The sequence below is a fragment of the Podarcis tiliguerta genome (genome assembly GCF_965153285.1).
Source record: "Podarcis tiliguerta genome assembly, chromosome: 8".
NCBI classification, from domain to species: domain Eukaryota; kingdom Metazoa; phylum Chordata; class Lepidosauria; order Squamata; family Lacertidae; genus Podarcis; species Podarcis tiliguerta.
Window position 1 is genome coordinate 3,287,411 of NC_139541.1, and position 14,050 is coordinate 3,301,460.

The 14,050-nt window shown below is 46.4% G+C and overlaps 1 protein-coding gene across 1 annotated transcript in view; it reads left to right on the forward strand.

The window, feature by feature from the left end:
• The first annotated feature begins 548 nt into the window (after positions 1–548).
• HK2 (hexokinase 2) overlaps positions 549–14,050 on the forward strand; it is a 52,035-nt gene continuing 38,533 nt past the window's right edge. Inside the window, exon 1 of the mRNA XM_083453832.1 lies at positions 549–696. Within this exon, the coding sequence (XP_083309958.1) occupies positions 649–696 (48 nt within the window). The 5' untranslated portion in view covers positions 549–648. The remainder of the gene's footprint in view (positions 697–14,050) is intronic.

Genomic DNA, 14,050 nt, shown 5'->3' on the forward strand with positions numbered 1-14,050 from the left:
AGAGAGAGAGAGAGAGAGAGAGAGAGAGACCTTTTCTAACAGAATGAGTTCTTGAGAGAACCTTAAGAAAAACTGGAGGTGTCAGAGATTGAACCTGGCTGGGACCCCCCTACCTCTGCACACAAAAAGGGGGTTCAGTGACTGAGCTGCTGCTCCCACCTGCCCCCATGTTTTCAGCGCAGTTGCAGAAATGTCCCTCAGCTGCTTCGTGAAATCAAAACGACTAAGTTGCATTGAACCTCCTGCGTTACTCCCTCCTGCCGGCCACGTGCCAGTTTTACCCTGGAGCAGAGCAGGGCTGCGAGCAAAACTCCCCGCGCCCCAAAGATTCTGGCTTTTTACATCCACAGACAAGCCTTTTTGACAGCAGAGGGGTGAATTATTTATTTATTTGGCTGCTCATCATCGCTCAGCTCTGGGATTAAACTGCTTCCTGCTACAATCCCGTATTTCTCTGCCTCAAGCCCAGGCAGTGACCTCCCTCCGTGAGTCTCGTAGATGCTAGCGCTCTCTCTCTCTCTCTCTCTCTCTCTCTCTCTCTCTCTCTCTCTCCACCCACTCAGTCCGTATTGAGCAAGTCTTTAAAGAGGGAACTCCAGAGCAGGCACCACATTGTTCTAAATTGCTTCCCCACAACTGAGAGAGAGGATGGCTGGCAGGGACCTTGATGCCATGGACCAGGAAATCTTCAACCAGGTAAGAGCACTCTCTTTTCACCTCTAAGCACCTCTCCTGTTTTGGTGAGAGGGAGAAGCAAGCCAGGCTTCAGTTTTTACAGCCCACTTGAAAATTAAGGTATCTTTAATAGGAATACAGCTTAGGCAGGTGTGTAATTTTCAGCTTCCTCGAGCAAACAGGTAGCTCATCCTTCAGATGAACTTGGTGCAACCCTTTTCACCACAGGTTTAAATACTAACATTCCAGTCTAGTGTTTCCTAGTCACTTGCAGTGTTTATAATCCTGAAAAGTTCAGGATGAACACAGCTTGCCTTGCTCCATGGTGAATTTTCAGCTGATGTGTTTTTCTCTGTGTGTCTTCTCTGTCTGATTCCTCCAAAGCCTGATAGGAAGGAAACACTGTATAGAAAACATAGCGATCAGGGAAGGGAGATGTTCAGCAACAGGAAAGATAAAATCTAGATGGACAATGCAAATATCTTGCATTGTCCGGGATGTATGTTGACACCCCTTATGTTGAAACTAGTTTCTTGTTATGCATGATTATGTTGACTTTACAGGGCAACATAAACTGATAAACTAGAGTTGTGCAGATAATTGAGGCTGGAAGCAGAGAATGGCTTTTAAAGAAAGCAGAGTGTGATTGGACTATATGCAAGGATGGGGAAGCTGTAGAGTAGACCTCCAGAAATTGGAGGTCCATTGACCATGGTGGTCATGACTGATGGGAGTTCATGAGTGATGGAAGGTCATGACTGATGGGAGTCCAATGACACCTGCAGGACATCTGGAACTGTATTCCTGGAGTAAATATATTAAGTGGGCATAAGGCCTCTAGGAAGAAGACTTAGAGAAGCATCTTCTGTTAACAGAACCCAGTGTCAAACCCATTATGTTTTCTGGTTAGATTTTGCTTCCAGTGTAACTGAACTGGCTTGGTTCTGGTTGAAGTTTGCTGCCCTTAGTTTAATTCTACAGACAGGTGTTTCCCTGAAAATCTTGCTGCTGGTAGTAAGTGATGCAAGGTTCAGAATAGCAGTTTCCCCGCAAACACTGAGGTTTAAAATAAGCATGTAGCTCTGTCTGGGAAAAGAGAGCACTCAGACAACAGACAAGATTTTATTAAATAAGACCATGGCACACATTTACTGGTTGCTGGGAAAGGAATAACATGTTCCCCCTTTTTTTGGGGGGGGGGGGAAATGCCTGCAAAAGAAACAGTTCAGAAGTTTAAGCAGAAAGATGTATTCGTAATAATTAGCTGTGATTGCAAGATTGATTGGTTAATTAACTAATATACATGTTAACGGTGGACTTTTGAATTGGAGCTGCCCCCATGAAAGAGGGATCAGGGCTAATTGCATTGTTCTGTTACAAGTCATTCTGCTTCAACTCTTGATTCGAGCCAAGTATTGAAGAGGGTTTGCCAAAGAATGCATTAATTGTCTCTGTGTTAATTAACTAAATCTACATGAAATAGTTTCAGAACCTTCTCTTTACTGAGATACAACAATATTTGTTTTAACTGTGTAATTGAGCATTTAGATAAAAATGAGAAGAGTCAGTCAAGCAAACACAGCCGACCTGATGGGCAAACTGAGCTTTCTCTCTGCTCAGTGCAGACTGCCTGGGTTCAGCCAGAGAGTAAATGCCTACAGTTCAACACTGTTCCTCCTATCTGGATGTGTTCAGGTTCAGGCTCAGCCCTGGCATTTACCTGAGCAAGGCCCCCTGCCCCCACTCCCCCCCCATGAGTCCTGTAACCTGCCCTGCTGCCCTCAGGAATGGGGGTGAATGTTGCTTCATTGCTGCAATTGCAATAGGATTCACCTGCCAAGCTGGTTGGATTCTGTCTGGTGGGAGCATCACCTTTTACTTTGCCTTCATTGATTTGTTTCATAAAATTTATATACTGCTGGATTGTAGAAAGCCTCAAAGTGGACCAAATGCCTTGGTCCAGCCCTGTGTGTGTGTGTCTGTGTTTTGATTTCGAAGTACATCCAATGTACACTTAAAGCACATGACTTCTGCCAAAGAATCCTGGGAACTGTAGTTTTCCCATAACAGAGTTACAACTCCAAGCATCCTTAGCATTCCACAGTTCTCAGATGGATGAAGGGCTTTCCTACTAGGGCTGACGTAGTGACAGCCCAGTCAATCACATGCATTTTCTTCTTAGAGACCTCTTTGCCATAGCTAGTCTTTTGGAATGGCTGAGTTGCGCAGAGATTGACAGAAATGCCTCTGTAGGTTCAAGAAAGAATAATGTGTGAGAGAGACGGGAGAGAGTGTGTGGCTTTGAAATTTTGAGCAGGTAATGTTAATGGGGCTCGTGGCTGGTGACCTGTTCTGAGGAGGGAGATCCCCAGCTGGGGTGCCACCAGCAAAAAGGCCCTGCCTATAGCCTCCATGCTCAGTACCTCCACGAGTGGAGCGTTCAGAACAGAGCCTCCATAGGCACATGACAATCAGGCAGATTCCTAAGGGATCAGACCATACCATGGTGAGTCTAGCACTTTGAGCTAGGCTTGGAAACAAACCTGTACAGGTGTTTTAGCATTGGTGAAAATGCTCAATCCTGCTTGTTTAATGTTTCTCTAGGAAGGGGGGCTGCTGGTGCAACATCTGTCGTTGATGGGGGGGGGTATGAACCAGGTGGACACTTCTCCGAGGCTGCATTTAAAAATACTCCCAAGCTACAAATCTAGAGTTAAAGAATGGGATAGTGGTCTTGTAGGCCATTTCATCAAACCTGTTGCTCAGTGCAAGGGATCCAGATCTAACAGCATCCCAAGTAGAGGGCTGCCTAAAGACCTCCATTGAGGGAGGGCCCACCACTCACCTCCTGCAGCCCCACCCAGAAGCCTCCATCCTGACATGCTAGCTTTTTCTGAACAGCTTTGAACACGGTTTGTCATTAGCACGGAACTCGCTTCCTGATGGTGATGTTGTGTGACGATAACAGACGTGTACATAATTGTACTACCCCAAAATGAAAATGCATTTACTGTGTCGAAGAGAACTATAAATAGATAGATATGCTACTTTGACAGCATAGGAAGCTGCCTTATATTGAATCAGACCTTGAATCCAACTAGCTCAGTGTTGTCTGTTCTGACTGGCAGTCGCTCTCCAGCACTTCTTGCAGGAGTTTTTCCCAGCCCTACCTGCAAGCTTTGAGGGTATTGAACCTGGAAAGGGTATTGAACCTGGAAGCAAGGCAGGTGCATCAAGGCGGATGGCCATTCCCTGACCCGTTCTACTAAGTGGGGTATGTGGAGTGCACATGTGTGGCAGTTTGGGGTCCAGGTTTTGACAGAGCCTTGGGCAAAACTCCCTCCCTAGCCCCACACTCAGTGTGCCTACCTCCTCATTGCAGCAGAACCAGGGGACTCTTATCTGCACCGCCCCAGCAGGAGCCCCACCTGGCATCTAGGCCTAGTGACACAAGACCTGGTGTGCTCTGTTATGTGTGCAACCCAGATTTGCCACCTGACTGTCTTGGGTCCTTTCTCAACGTATTTTCATTTTCAAAGAACTGACACAATTTAGCTTCCCTTCTTGCATAGTGTCGGTTTCAACATGCTGCAACAAACCATTTAGAAAGCACCACATATTGCACTAGCCAATGCTCAGGTAGTCGTATTGCATCCATAATACTCTACAGAGGACAGCCCTCTATTTCAAGTGCTTTTCCAGTCCAAGTTTGTTTTGAAGAGGAAGAACCATAAAGACGAAGATCAGTGGGCCTTGAAGTTGCCCATCAGCAGTGAACAGCTGAGGTCACCTGGTCATTATGATGAGATGCATTTCATTAAAAAAATATAGCAATTATTTCTAAATTTGCACCTGTGCCTATAAACTGCTAACACATGCAAATTTTATGCATATGTCTCTTTCGCCTGCTTCCTTTTTGGAGCAATGCATCTCCTCTGTTTCGATAAGGCATAAGTGGTCATTCTGTGGAGCTCTCAGTGTGCAAATGGTACTTCAGAAAGTGTGCCCTGGGATGTCTGGAGAGACAGGAGGGGCTGCATCTGGGTACTGACAGGAAGCCTGTATGTATATGTAGCCCAGGAGAGGCATTGCATGATCAGAGGGATGAGAGAGTTGCAGCAGAGTTCTGGACAGAGGTGATGGGGGCTGACATAAGGCTCTGGAGATGGACATTGCATTATCTTCATTTGCTGTTTTCTCTTGATCATTTGACATATGGCTTTCTGGGCTGCTATTCTGCCACTATTGCACTATGCTGTGTGGAGAATATGTGGGTTGCAAATATTAAATGAAATCAAACAAAAACAAGGCAACAACAGGGCACAGAACTGTATGCCAAGGGAGCAGAGAGGAAGGGACATGTTTTTGCCATGCTGGAATGGGAGACGTAACATGACTCTTGAGGAGGAAGATGATAATTTTGGTCTTGGACCCATTGAGTTTAGATCAGCCTTCCCTAGCCTGGTGCCCTCCAGATGTTTTGGCCTAACAACTGTAATCAGTCCTAGCCATCACAGCATTGGACCTGGGAGACCAGGGTTTGAATTCTGCCACTCAGCCATGAAGGTCACCTTGAGCTAGTCACTGCCTCTCAGTCTAACCTAGCTCACAGGGTTGTTGTGGGGATTAAATTGAGGGGGAGTACCATGTATGCTAAAAAGCAGAGACATCACCTTGCCAACAAAGGTCCGTATAGTAAAAGCTATGGTTTCCCCAGTAGTGATGTATGGAAGTGAGAGCTGGACCATAAAGAAGGATTGATGCTTTTGAATTCTGGTGCTGGAGGAGACTCTTGAGAGTCCCATGGACTGCAAGAAGATCAAACCGATCCATTCTTAAGGAAATCAGCCCTGAGTGCTCACTGGAAGGACAGATCCTGAAGCTGAGGCTCCAATACTTTGGCCACCTCATGAGAAGAGAAGACTCCCTGGAAAAGACCCTGATGCTGGGAAAGATGGAGGGCCCAAGGAGAAGGGGCAGACAGAGGACAAGATGATGGGACAGTGTTCTGGAAGCTACCAGCATGAGTTTGACCAAACTGCGGGAGGCAGTGGAAGACAGGAGGGCCTGGCGTGCTCTTGTCCATGGGGTCACGAAGAGGCGGACACGACTGAATGACTAAACAACACCATGTATGCTACCTTGAGCTTCTTGGAGAAAAAGATGGGCTAGAAATGCATAAACAAACAAGTAAGATGGTTGCTCAGCCTCACAACACTTCAGGCAAAACTCATCATCGGCAACAACAAATGTGTTTACACATTCCAAATCAGAGAGGTTAGTATAACAAATATGAGCCAAGTACATTTTCCATCCAGGATCCCTTGTAAATCACTGCTATGAATTGCTGGACTGTCACCTTAATCTCCTGGATTCTTCTTGGCAGAAACACAGCTCTATGAAATCAGCTCTATGATATCAGTTTGGAAGACTTTTTTATTTATTTAAAGTAACTAGCAAGAAGCAATCCATGTAAGTGATGTTGACAGATGAATATATGTTATTATGAATGACATTCATATCCTTTGCTCTGTGCTTTATATATCCTGCTTGCAATGCAAACTGCCCTCTGGATGAAGAAGCCAGCTTTTGACAGCTCTGGTTGTGACAAGCACACTTGAGTAGCACTTGAGGAGGAGGAAAGTGGAAAATAAACAAGAGGAGAGGCTGTCACTCAAAATCTGCATTTCTCCGGATGTTGTGATGCAGTGTTCCAACTTGCAAAGGATCCATTCGAATGAGTACATTAGTGTACTTACTCCATCTTTTGACATGTTATGATGCAGCCATGGGTAATACAAACCCAACGACTTCTTTCCCACTGCAATGTGTCCTTAGCACAGCGGAATCTCCAGCAGCAGAATGGTGGTTGTGTGGCATGTATGCGTGCAAAACCCACCCACCCCACTCTCTCTTCTCTCTGGAATCCCTCCCCAGGTTGCTTTTCTGGAACCCCTATTAGTAGTGGGGTAGAATCATGGAGTTGGAAGGGGACCCCAGGGACCATCTAGTTCAACCGTCTGCAAGGCAGAAATCACAGCTAAAGAATCCCAGACAGATGGTTGTCCAAATGCTGTTTAAAGACCTCCATTGAAGGATAGCCCACCACTTTCTGAAAGCATCTGTTCCACTGTCAAAGAGCTCTTGCCATCAGAAAGTTCTTCCTAAGGTTTAGTCAGAATGCCCTTTCTTGTCATTTGAATCCATTGGTTCAGGTCCTCTTCCTGGAGCAGCAGAAAACAAGCTGGCTCCATCTTCCATGCAAACAGGTACTGTCTCTGTCTCTCTTTCTCTCTGTGTAGGGGAAAGACTTTCAGTGGGACAGTGGGACCTTAAGTACCGGTACCCCCTCCTCCCTTGTGAATTGTTCCCTCCTGAGGAGGTGTTTTGCAGCCGTGCCTAGGCTAAAGTTATGCTTGGCTGGGTCAACCTGGAGCATATGGTTCTGGAAGGCAGGAGCTTAGATGGAAAAAGGGAAGTGGAGGTCACTGGAGGAGTGAAGAGCGGTGGGTTTGTAGTAGCAGCACCAAGACCCCTGAACCTTCCTCCTTGCGGTGGCATTGTAGCAGCTGGCACATGGGGAGAACGGCTGGCCAGAGCTTCCTGCTCCCCTGATATGGCCAGAAATGGGGTCTAAGGATCCAGGAGGGGCCACTCTGGTCTTATGTAGCTGCTGCACCTCTTATGTACACCTCTCACCTTCCATTCTACATCATAGGTGTAGCACCCCCAAGGCTCTTTGTTGTGCTCCCCTAAATCTGCCTCTGGCTGCTGCCTCTTGCGGACTCTGCATGGAGGGCGATGGGGAGCTTTGTGCAATACTTCAGTTGCAAAGCACACACTTCTCTCCCATTCAGCCATTATATGCTTTGCAACTGCATCTGCCTTCCTGATAAGCTGGAGCAAAAAGCTGGCCAACACAGACTGCAAAAAGAAATACTCTGAGCATATGCAGTTTCACATTGATAAAAACTCACAGCACCAACGTGACTACGGGGATAAAATGGAGTTTTCTGCTGCTGTCTTGTTTCCTGCTGCCAAACATTTGGGAACAAGTACTAGAAAAGCTTTAATAAAATGAGCATTTGCAACCATGTTCATGCCTCCTTGGCCATTCCTCGGCTATATGGTTTTTAAAAAAAGAAGGAAGGAAGAAGCGATGCTGCAGCAACCAGCATCTGACCTGATGGCCCCTGGTATGTGTAGAACATCTCAGGTGCTGATGCTGGGCCTGCTAGTTGATGCCTCCTCCAATCTCTGCTGCTCTCTTGGTCATTGGGGGCCCCAGGACCCTGCACTTTGAGGTCCAACCCAAGCTGGAGCACCGGGGTCTGACCAGTGGTCAGTCTCAGAGGACAAATGTTTCCACACCATTTTGATGGGGCAGCTTGGCAGGCATGTGGCAGCTTCTATTCCAGACCAGCATCCTCAGGTTACAAGGGACAGGGAGGTTTCTGACCCGGCCTTGCAGTTCTTCCCGCGTGCTCTTTCAGGGAGGCCTCCTGCACAACAAATTCTTGGTCTGGTGCACAAATCCCAGGTGAATTGCATTATAGGGTATAGGGTGTGAAGGAGCAAGACTGAATGGTTTTAAAAGTCACTCCAGTCCTCTTCTCTCAAATATGAAGCCATTGTGGGCAACCGTGAGTCCTTTGCACACAGCTGAGCCCCTGGAAAGGGGCCTCTAGCCACCCACTTGCTCTGAAATGCAAGCACGGCTCTTCCGCTCACCCACATTTGCACCCTTTCACCTGGGTGCAAAAGGGCTGTCACGTGGAAGATGGAGCAGGGGAATCCCACTAAACCTTTGGACAACATCCTCAGAAGCTGAATGTTGGAAGATTCAGGGCAGATAAAACAAGGTTTTTCTTCACACAGAGCATATTAAGTTGTGAAACTCCTTGCACAGGAGGCAGTGATGGCCACTACTCTGGATGGCTTTAAAAGAGGTGTAGACAGATTCATGGAGGACAAGGCTGTCGATGGCTGCTAGGCTACATTGTTCACTGCTGGAGGCAGCGATGCTTTTGAATACCAGTCTCTGGAAATTACAGAAGGAGAGAGTTCATCTTGCACCCTGTTTATGGGGTCTTCCACAGGCATCTGGTTGGCCACTGTGGAGAGGATGCTGGACTAGATGGGCCATTGGCCTGATCCAGCCAGCTCTTATGTTCTTAGTGGGTACTGCAGTCGGGGTGTGTGGGGGGCCACTCCTGCACCGATACATCATGTGTCCTTAGTTTCAGGTCATTCTTGCCCTGATGATTCAAGTGGGCTTTCGTTTTTTTACTGACTTATCCCTTTGCACACACAGACATGCACTTTCAAAAAAAACACACATTTTGTCTACCACTCTGTGGGAAGGGGGAAGTAACTTTCTGATTGATGCAAAGTCCAGCCAAGTGACACTGTCCACAGCCATCCTCCCAGAAAAGGGAGAGACCTCATGACTGACACAAAGGATAGGCAGTCAGCTGTGTGCAAAGCTGGAAAAACCGGCTCCCTCTGAGCCCTGTATGGGCAAGGAAATGTTGGGTGTGTTTTCACGCCAAGATTACTGGCATCTGGATTCACGTTTATGTAAGTGCCTCTTGTCTCAGCCTTTCTCCCATCTGCAACAAGGGAGATCATAATATTAGCCTACCTTACAAGGCTGTTGTAAAATAATTATGGAGACAAATGCCTGTGAAAATGCTATAGTGTGATAAATGCTAAAATGCAGTAGCAGGAGCCAATGATGGAAGTTGCCTTGTATCAAGTCAGACTATTTGTTCATCCGGATTCTTGTTGAGTATTCTCGATGGTTCTCCAGGGACTCGGACAGAGAAGCACCTTCACCATCACTAGCTGGCTGGACTGGAAATGCCAGGGACTTTTCCTGGGACCTCCTGTGTGCAACATATGTGCTCTGCTAGTGATCTCTAGTTTTGTCCCTAGTTGTCAGTATTCTTCATCATGAACCCCTCAGCAATACTGATGTCATATATATGTGTACACACACACACACACACACACACACACACACACACACGGTGCTGTGTCCTTGCTCACTCAACTCACCAATCCCCCACCATTCTCCCCACATTAACCCCCTAGAACTTCCCCTCCCCACCCCAATGCAACTACTAAGTGCCCCTTTCATTTTCCCAACACCATTTCCAAGATTGTGATGTGACACTGCAAATCCTCCAATGGGGGCTGTGTGTGATGACAGCATTACACTTTTATGTATATAGACAGATACCTATATATTGAAATGCTGCCCTCAGATATGAGGGTGGTAGGACCGCTTGTGTTCCTGGAGCCTAGAGCTCTGTCTTCCTGAGCAGCCAAGCAGCAGGAATGCTTTGCTCTGCCCACATCCCGCCCCACGTGCTCTGCCTCTTCTCTACCCTTTGGAAACTGGCCTGACTAACATTGTTTCTATTTCAAGAAACTGTAAAATGACCAGGACACATTCTGTTTCATTGCCTGAGGCGAAATGGGAAGGTGCTGTCCTCTCATGGCCGCTGCAGTCCTGCTTACTGGAGTCACACAGCTTCGGCTTCCGGTGAGATCTCGTCAGAACACAGAAGCCACTTCTTATTGCTTCTCTAGTGGCAGCAGCGATGGGCAGTTCATTGCCAGGGGAAAAGTGAGGTGAAGATGCAGCAGCAGCAGCGAAATCTCACAAGAGTTCAGTTGCCACTGCTTCTTCCTGCTTCTCTGGCAGTGGTGTGTGTGTGTGTGGTGCCACGCTCACAGGATTCTACCACCTGAGGCACCTTCAAAGGTTTCTCTGAAGGGATTCTGGGAATTGTGGTCAGAATCTTTTAGTAAAAGCATCTCACTTTCCAACCACAGAACCACAAGTCCCACAGATCCTCAGGTGGAAGCCACAATGAGGCTGCTTTTTATCAAGGGCACGGCAGCCAGAGCTGCCACTGAGATCAGCCACGGGTTGCTGCTCTTACCAATGGTCAGAATCTGCAAAGGCAAAGCTGTCACTCTGAGGTTGCTTCCCCTCTTCCCAACCCCCCCCCCTTTCCCTCCTGCATCATGTCTTTCGAATGTGAGCCTGAGAGGAGGAACTATCTCAGTGCTGGCAAAGCAAAAGGTTGGGCAGCTGGCTTGCTTCGTTAGCAGTAACACATCCAGATTTGGGACGGATAAAAGAAAGTACGTCTTCATGTTATGCATAGCTAAGCTGTGGAACTCACTCCCACCATCCTAGGTGGCATTAAAAGAGGATGAGACAAATTCATGGAGGAGAAGGCTATTAGGGGCTACTAGCCAGGACAGCTCTTCTCTGCCTTCATGCTCAGAGGCAGCAATGCCCCTGAATCCCAGTTGCTGGAAACCAGAGGAAGGGAGAGTTGCTCTTGTGCTCATCTCCTGCTTGTGGGCCTCCCATTTGGGCATCTGGTTGGCCACTGTGAGAACAGGATGCTGGGCTAGATGGACTGGGAGTGAGAGTGCCGTTCATATTTCATCTGTGCAAACCTACCAAGATGCTTGAGGAAAGGGCTTAGCTATCCACTGTTTGCATGTATCTTATTTGAAATGGGTTTTTAAAAAGTCATTTACAAGCAAAGGGCAGATGTTCTCCATTCTATTGAGCCTGAGTCACGCATTCATTTTGCCTGGGGTTTAGCAGGAGTCAGTGAATGACGTAGTGTCATGCTGAAAAGATTAAGCAGCACCAGCATCTGTGACAGTAGCAGGCTTGACTTCCAAGGATCTTTCCCTATATAAGGGCTAGGTCAGTGTCTGGATCATATAAGAGCAGGATGCTGAACTGAATGGACCACTGTCTGGTGCTCTTCTGGCGATAAATCTCCGCTTGGATTTGGACCACATTAGATTCTGAGGAACTTCACATAAGAACGTGCCTCTTTCCACTTCAAAAAGGGTTCCAGCCTAGAACCTTTTTATTTAAAAAAATGTGGCAATAACTCCCACTCCCACCTCTTCTCCTAAACAGTTTTCTTTGGGCAGGGGTCTTGTTTTTTCGTGGAGTGGCTTCCAGCCGTATCAGCCCACCCCTGGACCTGTGTGGTTCAGACACACCTCTAATGTCCTCTGGGAGAACAAAGTCTCCCTCTCGGTTCTGTGCTAAATGACTTGCCTTAGAGAGTGATTGCGAGGGACTGTAAAACCCAGTCAAGGTGCTGCTGTAACAGAAGGCTCCCCAGGAAGTATTAATTCTTCCGTGCCCTTTACAGCATCCAATAAAACTGCATTGAGGCTATATTTAGACAGGACAGATGCCCTGGGAGGGGCTTTTAGATTCGCAGGGCACAGTTCAAGGGAGAGGAAGAAGGCCCTTTAAAAGGGGAGAGCTATAAAATTGCAAAGTGAATCACCATGAAGAAACTAAATATTTATTTCTCTGAAAGCAACCAGGGTGGAAAACGTATGTTTTTTAAAGCACAAAACACAATTTAACATTTGTAGAAAGAGGCACTTGAACCTTCCAGTGCACACTTTTCAATTTACAGTGGATCAGGTGTTGCAGAACTTCCTGCCCATGGCCCAAAATTGGTTCGCAAGGCTATTTTGTCCAAATCAATGGAAAGTGGCAGCAGTAACGGCCGTGGCCTATGAGGCCTTGCGGCAGTGATGGAGAGTGCTGGCAGTAGATTGCAGAAGTAATTGCCAGGACATTGTCCTGTTTGCCTCTGTGTAGTTCCTTCCTTATTTCATGATATATATCATAAATTCAAAGATTATTTATAGAAATATTATAAGATTAATGAATGCTAGAATGACATCAGATTGAACGTAAAAGGTTATTAGTAAAAAGGTGTAAAATTAAAAGACTCAATATTTTAAGATATCAAGGAGATCAAGATATATTAAGATATCAAAATTAAGATAAAGGTCAGTTAAGATAGAGGGAAGGGATCTGCTGATCAAATATATGAACTGGAATACAGTGAAGGGAGGTGTGGGGAAGTCTGGGAAATAAGTAAATGCAAGGAATATTATGAAGATGGAATTGTTTTTATTTGTTTTTTTCCTTCTCTTCTTTTTTCTGTTATGTTGCTGTTTTTTGTCGTTTTGTATTTTTCTGTTATTTTTCTGGGTTTTTTTAATGTAAAAACCTTAATAAAAATATTATTTTATATATATATATATATATATATATATATATATATATATATAATGATATATCACAATATTTAGCTGATATATTGTGATATTGAAAACCAGTTATCGCCCAGACCTACTTTAGAAGTTGAGTGTGTGTGTGTGTGTGTCGTCGTCCTGGAGGCAGAAGAGTCACTGTCACTGTCACTCTCCTATGTAAAAGAGGTCCTGGACTTCCTAATTTTAAGATGCTGCTTCTTGCCAGTTGCACTTTCCATAGGCACTTGTCTTACTAATAAGCTCTGAGACATTTGCTATCCAGTTAATCAGCACCAGTTATATAAGGTAATTCTATGAAGGTTTATTCTGAAACAAGCTCCATTGAGTTCAATGGGGCTCCCATGCAGCTGTGTACAGAACCACAGCCTTAATCAACTAATTAACTGGTTAAACATTGTGGCCCTAGGATATAGTGAAACCACACTCGAGCTCCACCTTCCATGGTATTTTTAACATCTTAAATTGCTGCTAATTTCTTGTCCCCTAATTAAATGCATCCATCTTTGTAGATTATTTCCATAGATCAAAACCCCATCACTGGCCATCAAAATTGGGTAATCATTTCAAAGTACTGCAGCTGCTGATTTAGCTGGGCTGGTTTCATCCTCTTCAACCCCCCCCCCCAAAAAAAACCCATTCTAACACTATTTATTTATTGCATTTCTACCCCAGCTCTTCCTCCAAGGAGCTCAAAGTGACACATGTGGTCGTCCCCCCTCCTTGTTTAACCCCCCACAACCAGCCCTGAGAGGCAGGTTAGGCTGAGAGGCAGTGACTGGTCCAGGGTGACACCCAGTGAGCTTCATGGCTGAGTGTGGGATTTGAACCCCAGGCTCCCAGGACTGGCCCAACACTCTAACCACTAGCTCCCTTGCCAAAGAGTGGTAGGATGTTACACAGATGAGCAGAGCAGGTTTACGCTCAGAATTTCACAGTGTTGCGGATACACCACCTGTACCTATTCAGCTTTGTGGGGAAGGAAGAAAACACAGTGGCTGGCCACAGTGGCTGGCACCCATCTGGACTCACGGGGCGGAAGGCAGGGAGCCCAAACAGTAATTAGAGCCAGTCAGTGCCAAGAGGAGAGGCAGAACCAACTAGTTTTGTCCCCATCTCCCCCCTCCCTGCTGACTTTCCAAGGGCAACCCCAGGAGCAGAGGAGGCGGACAACCTTGGCCAGTGCCACCCCCTAGGCTGGTCGAGGCAAGAAGGCAGGCGGATAGGTGGGGGCTGGGTGAGGGCG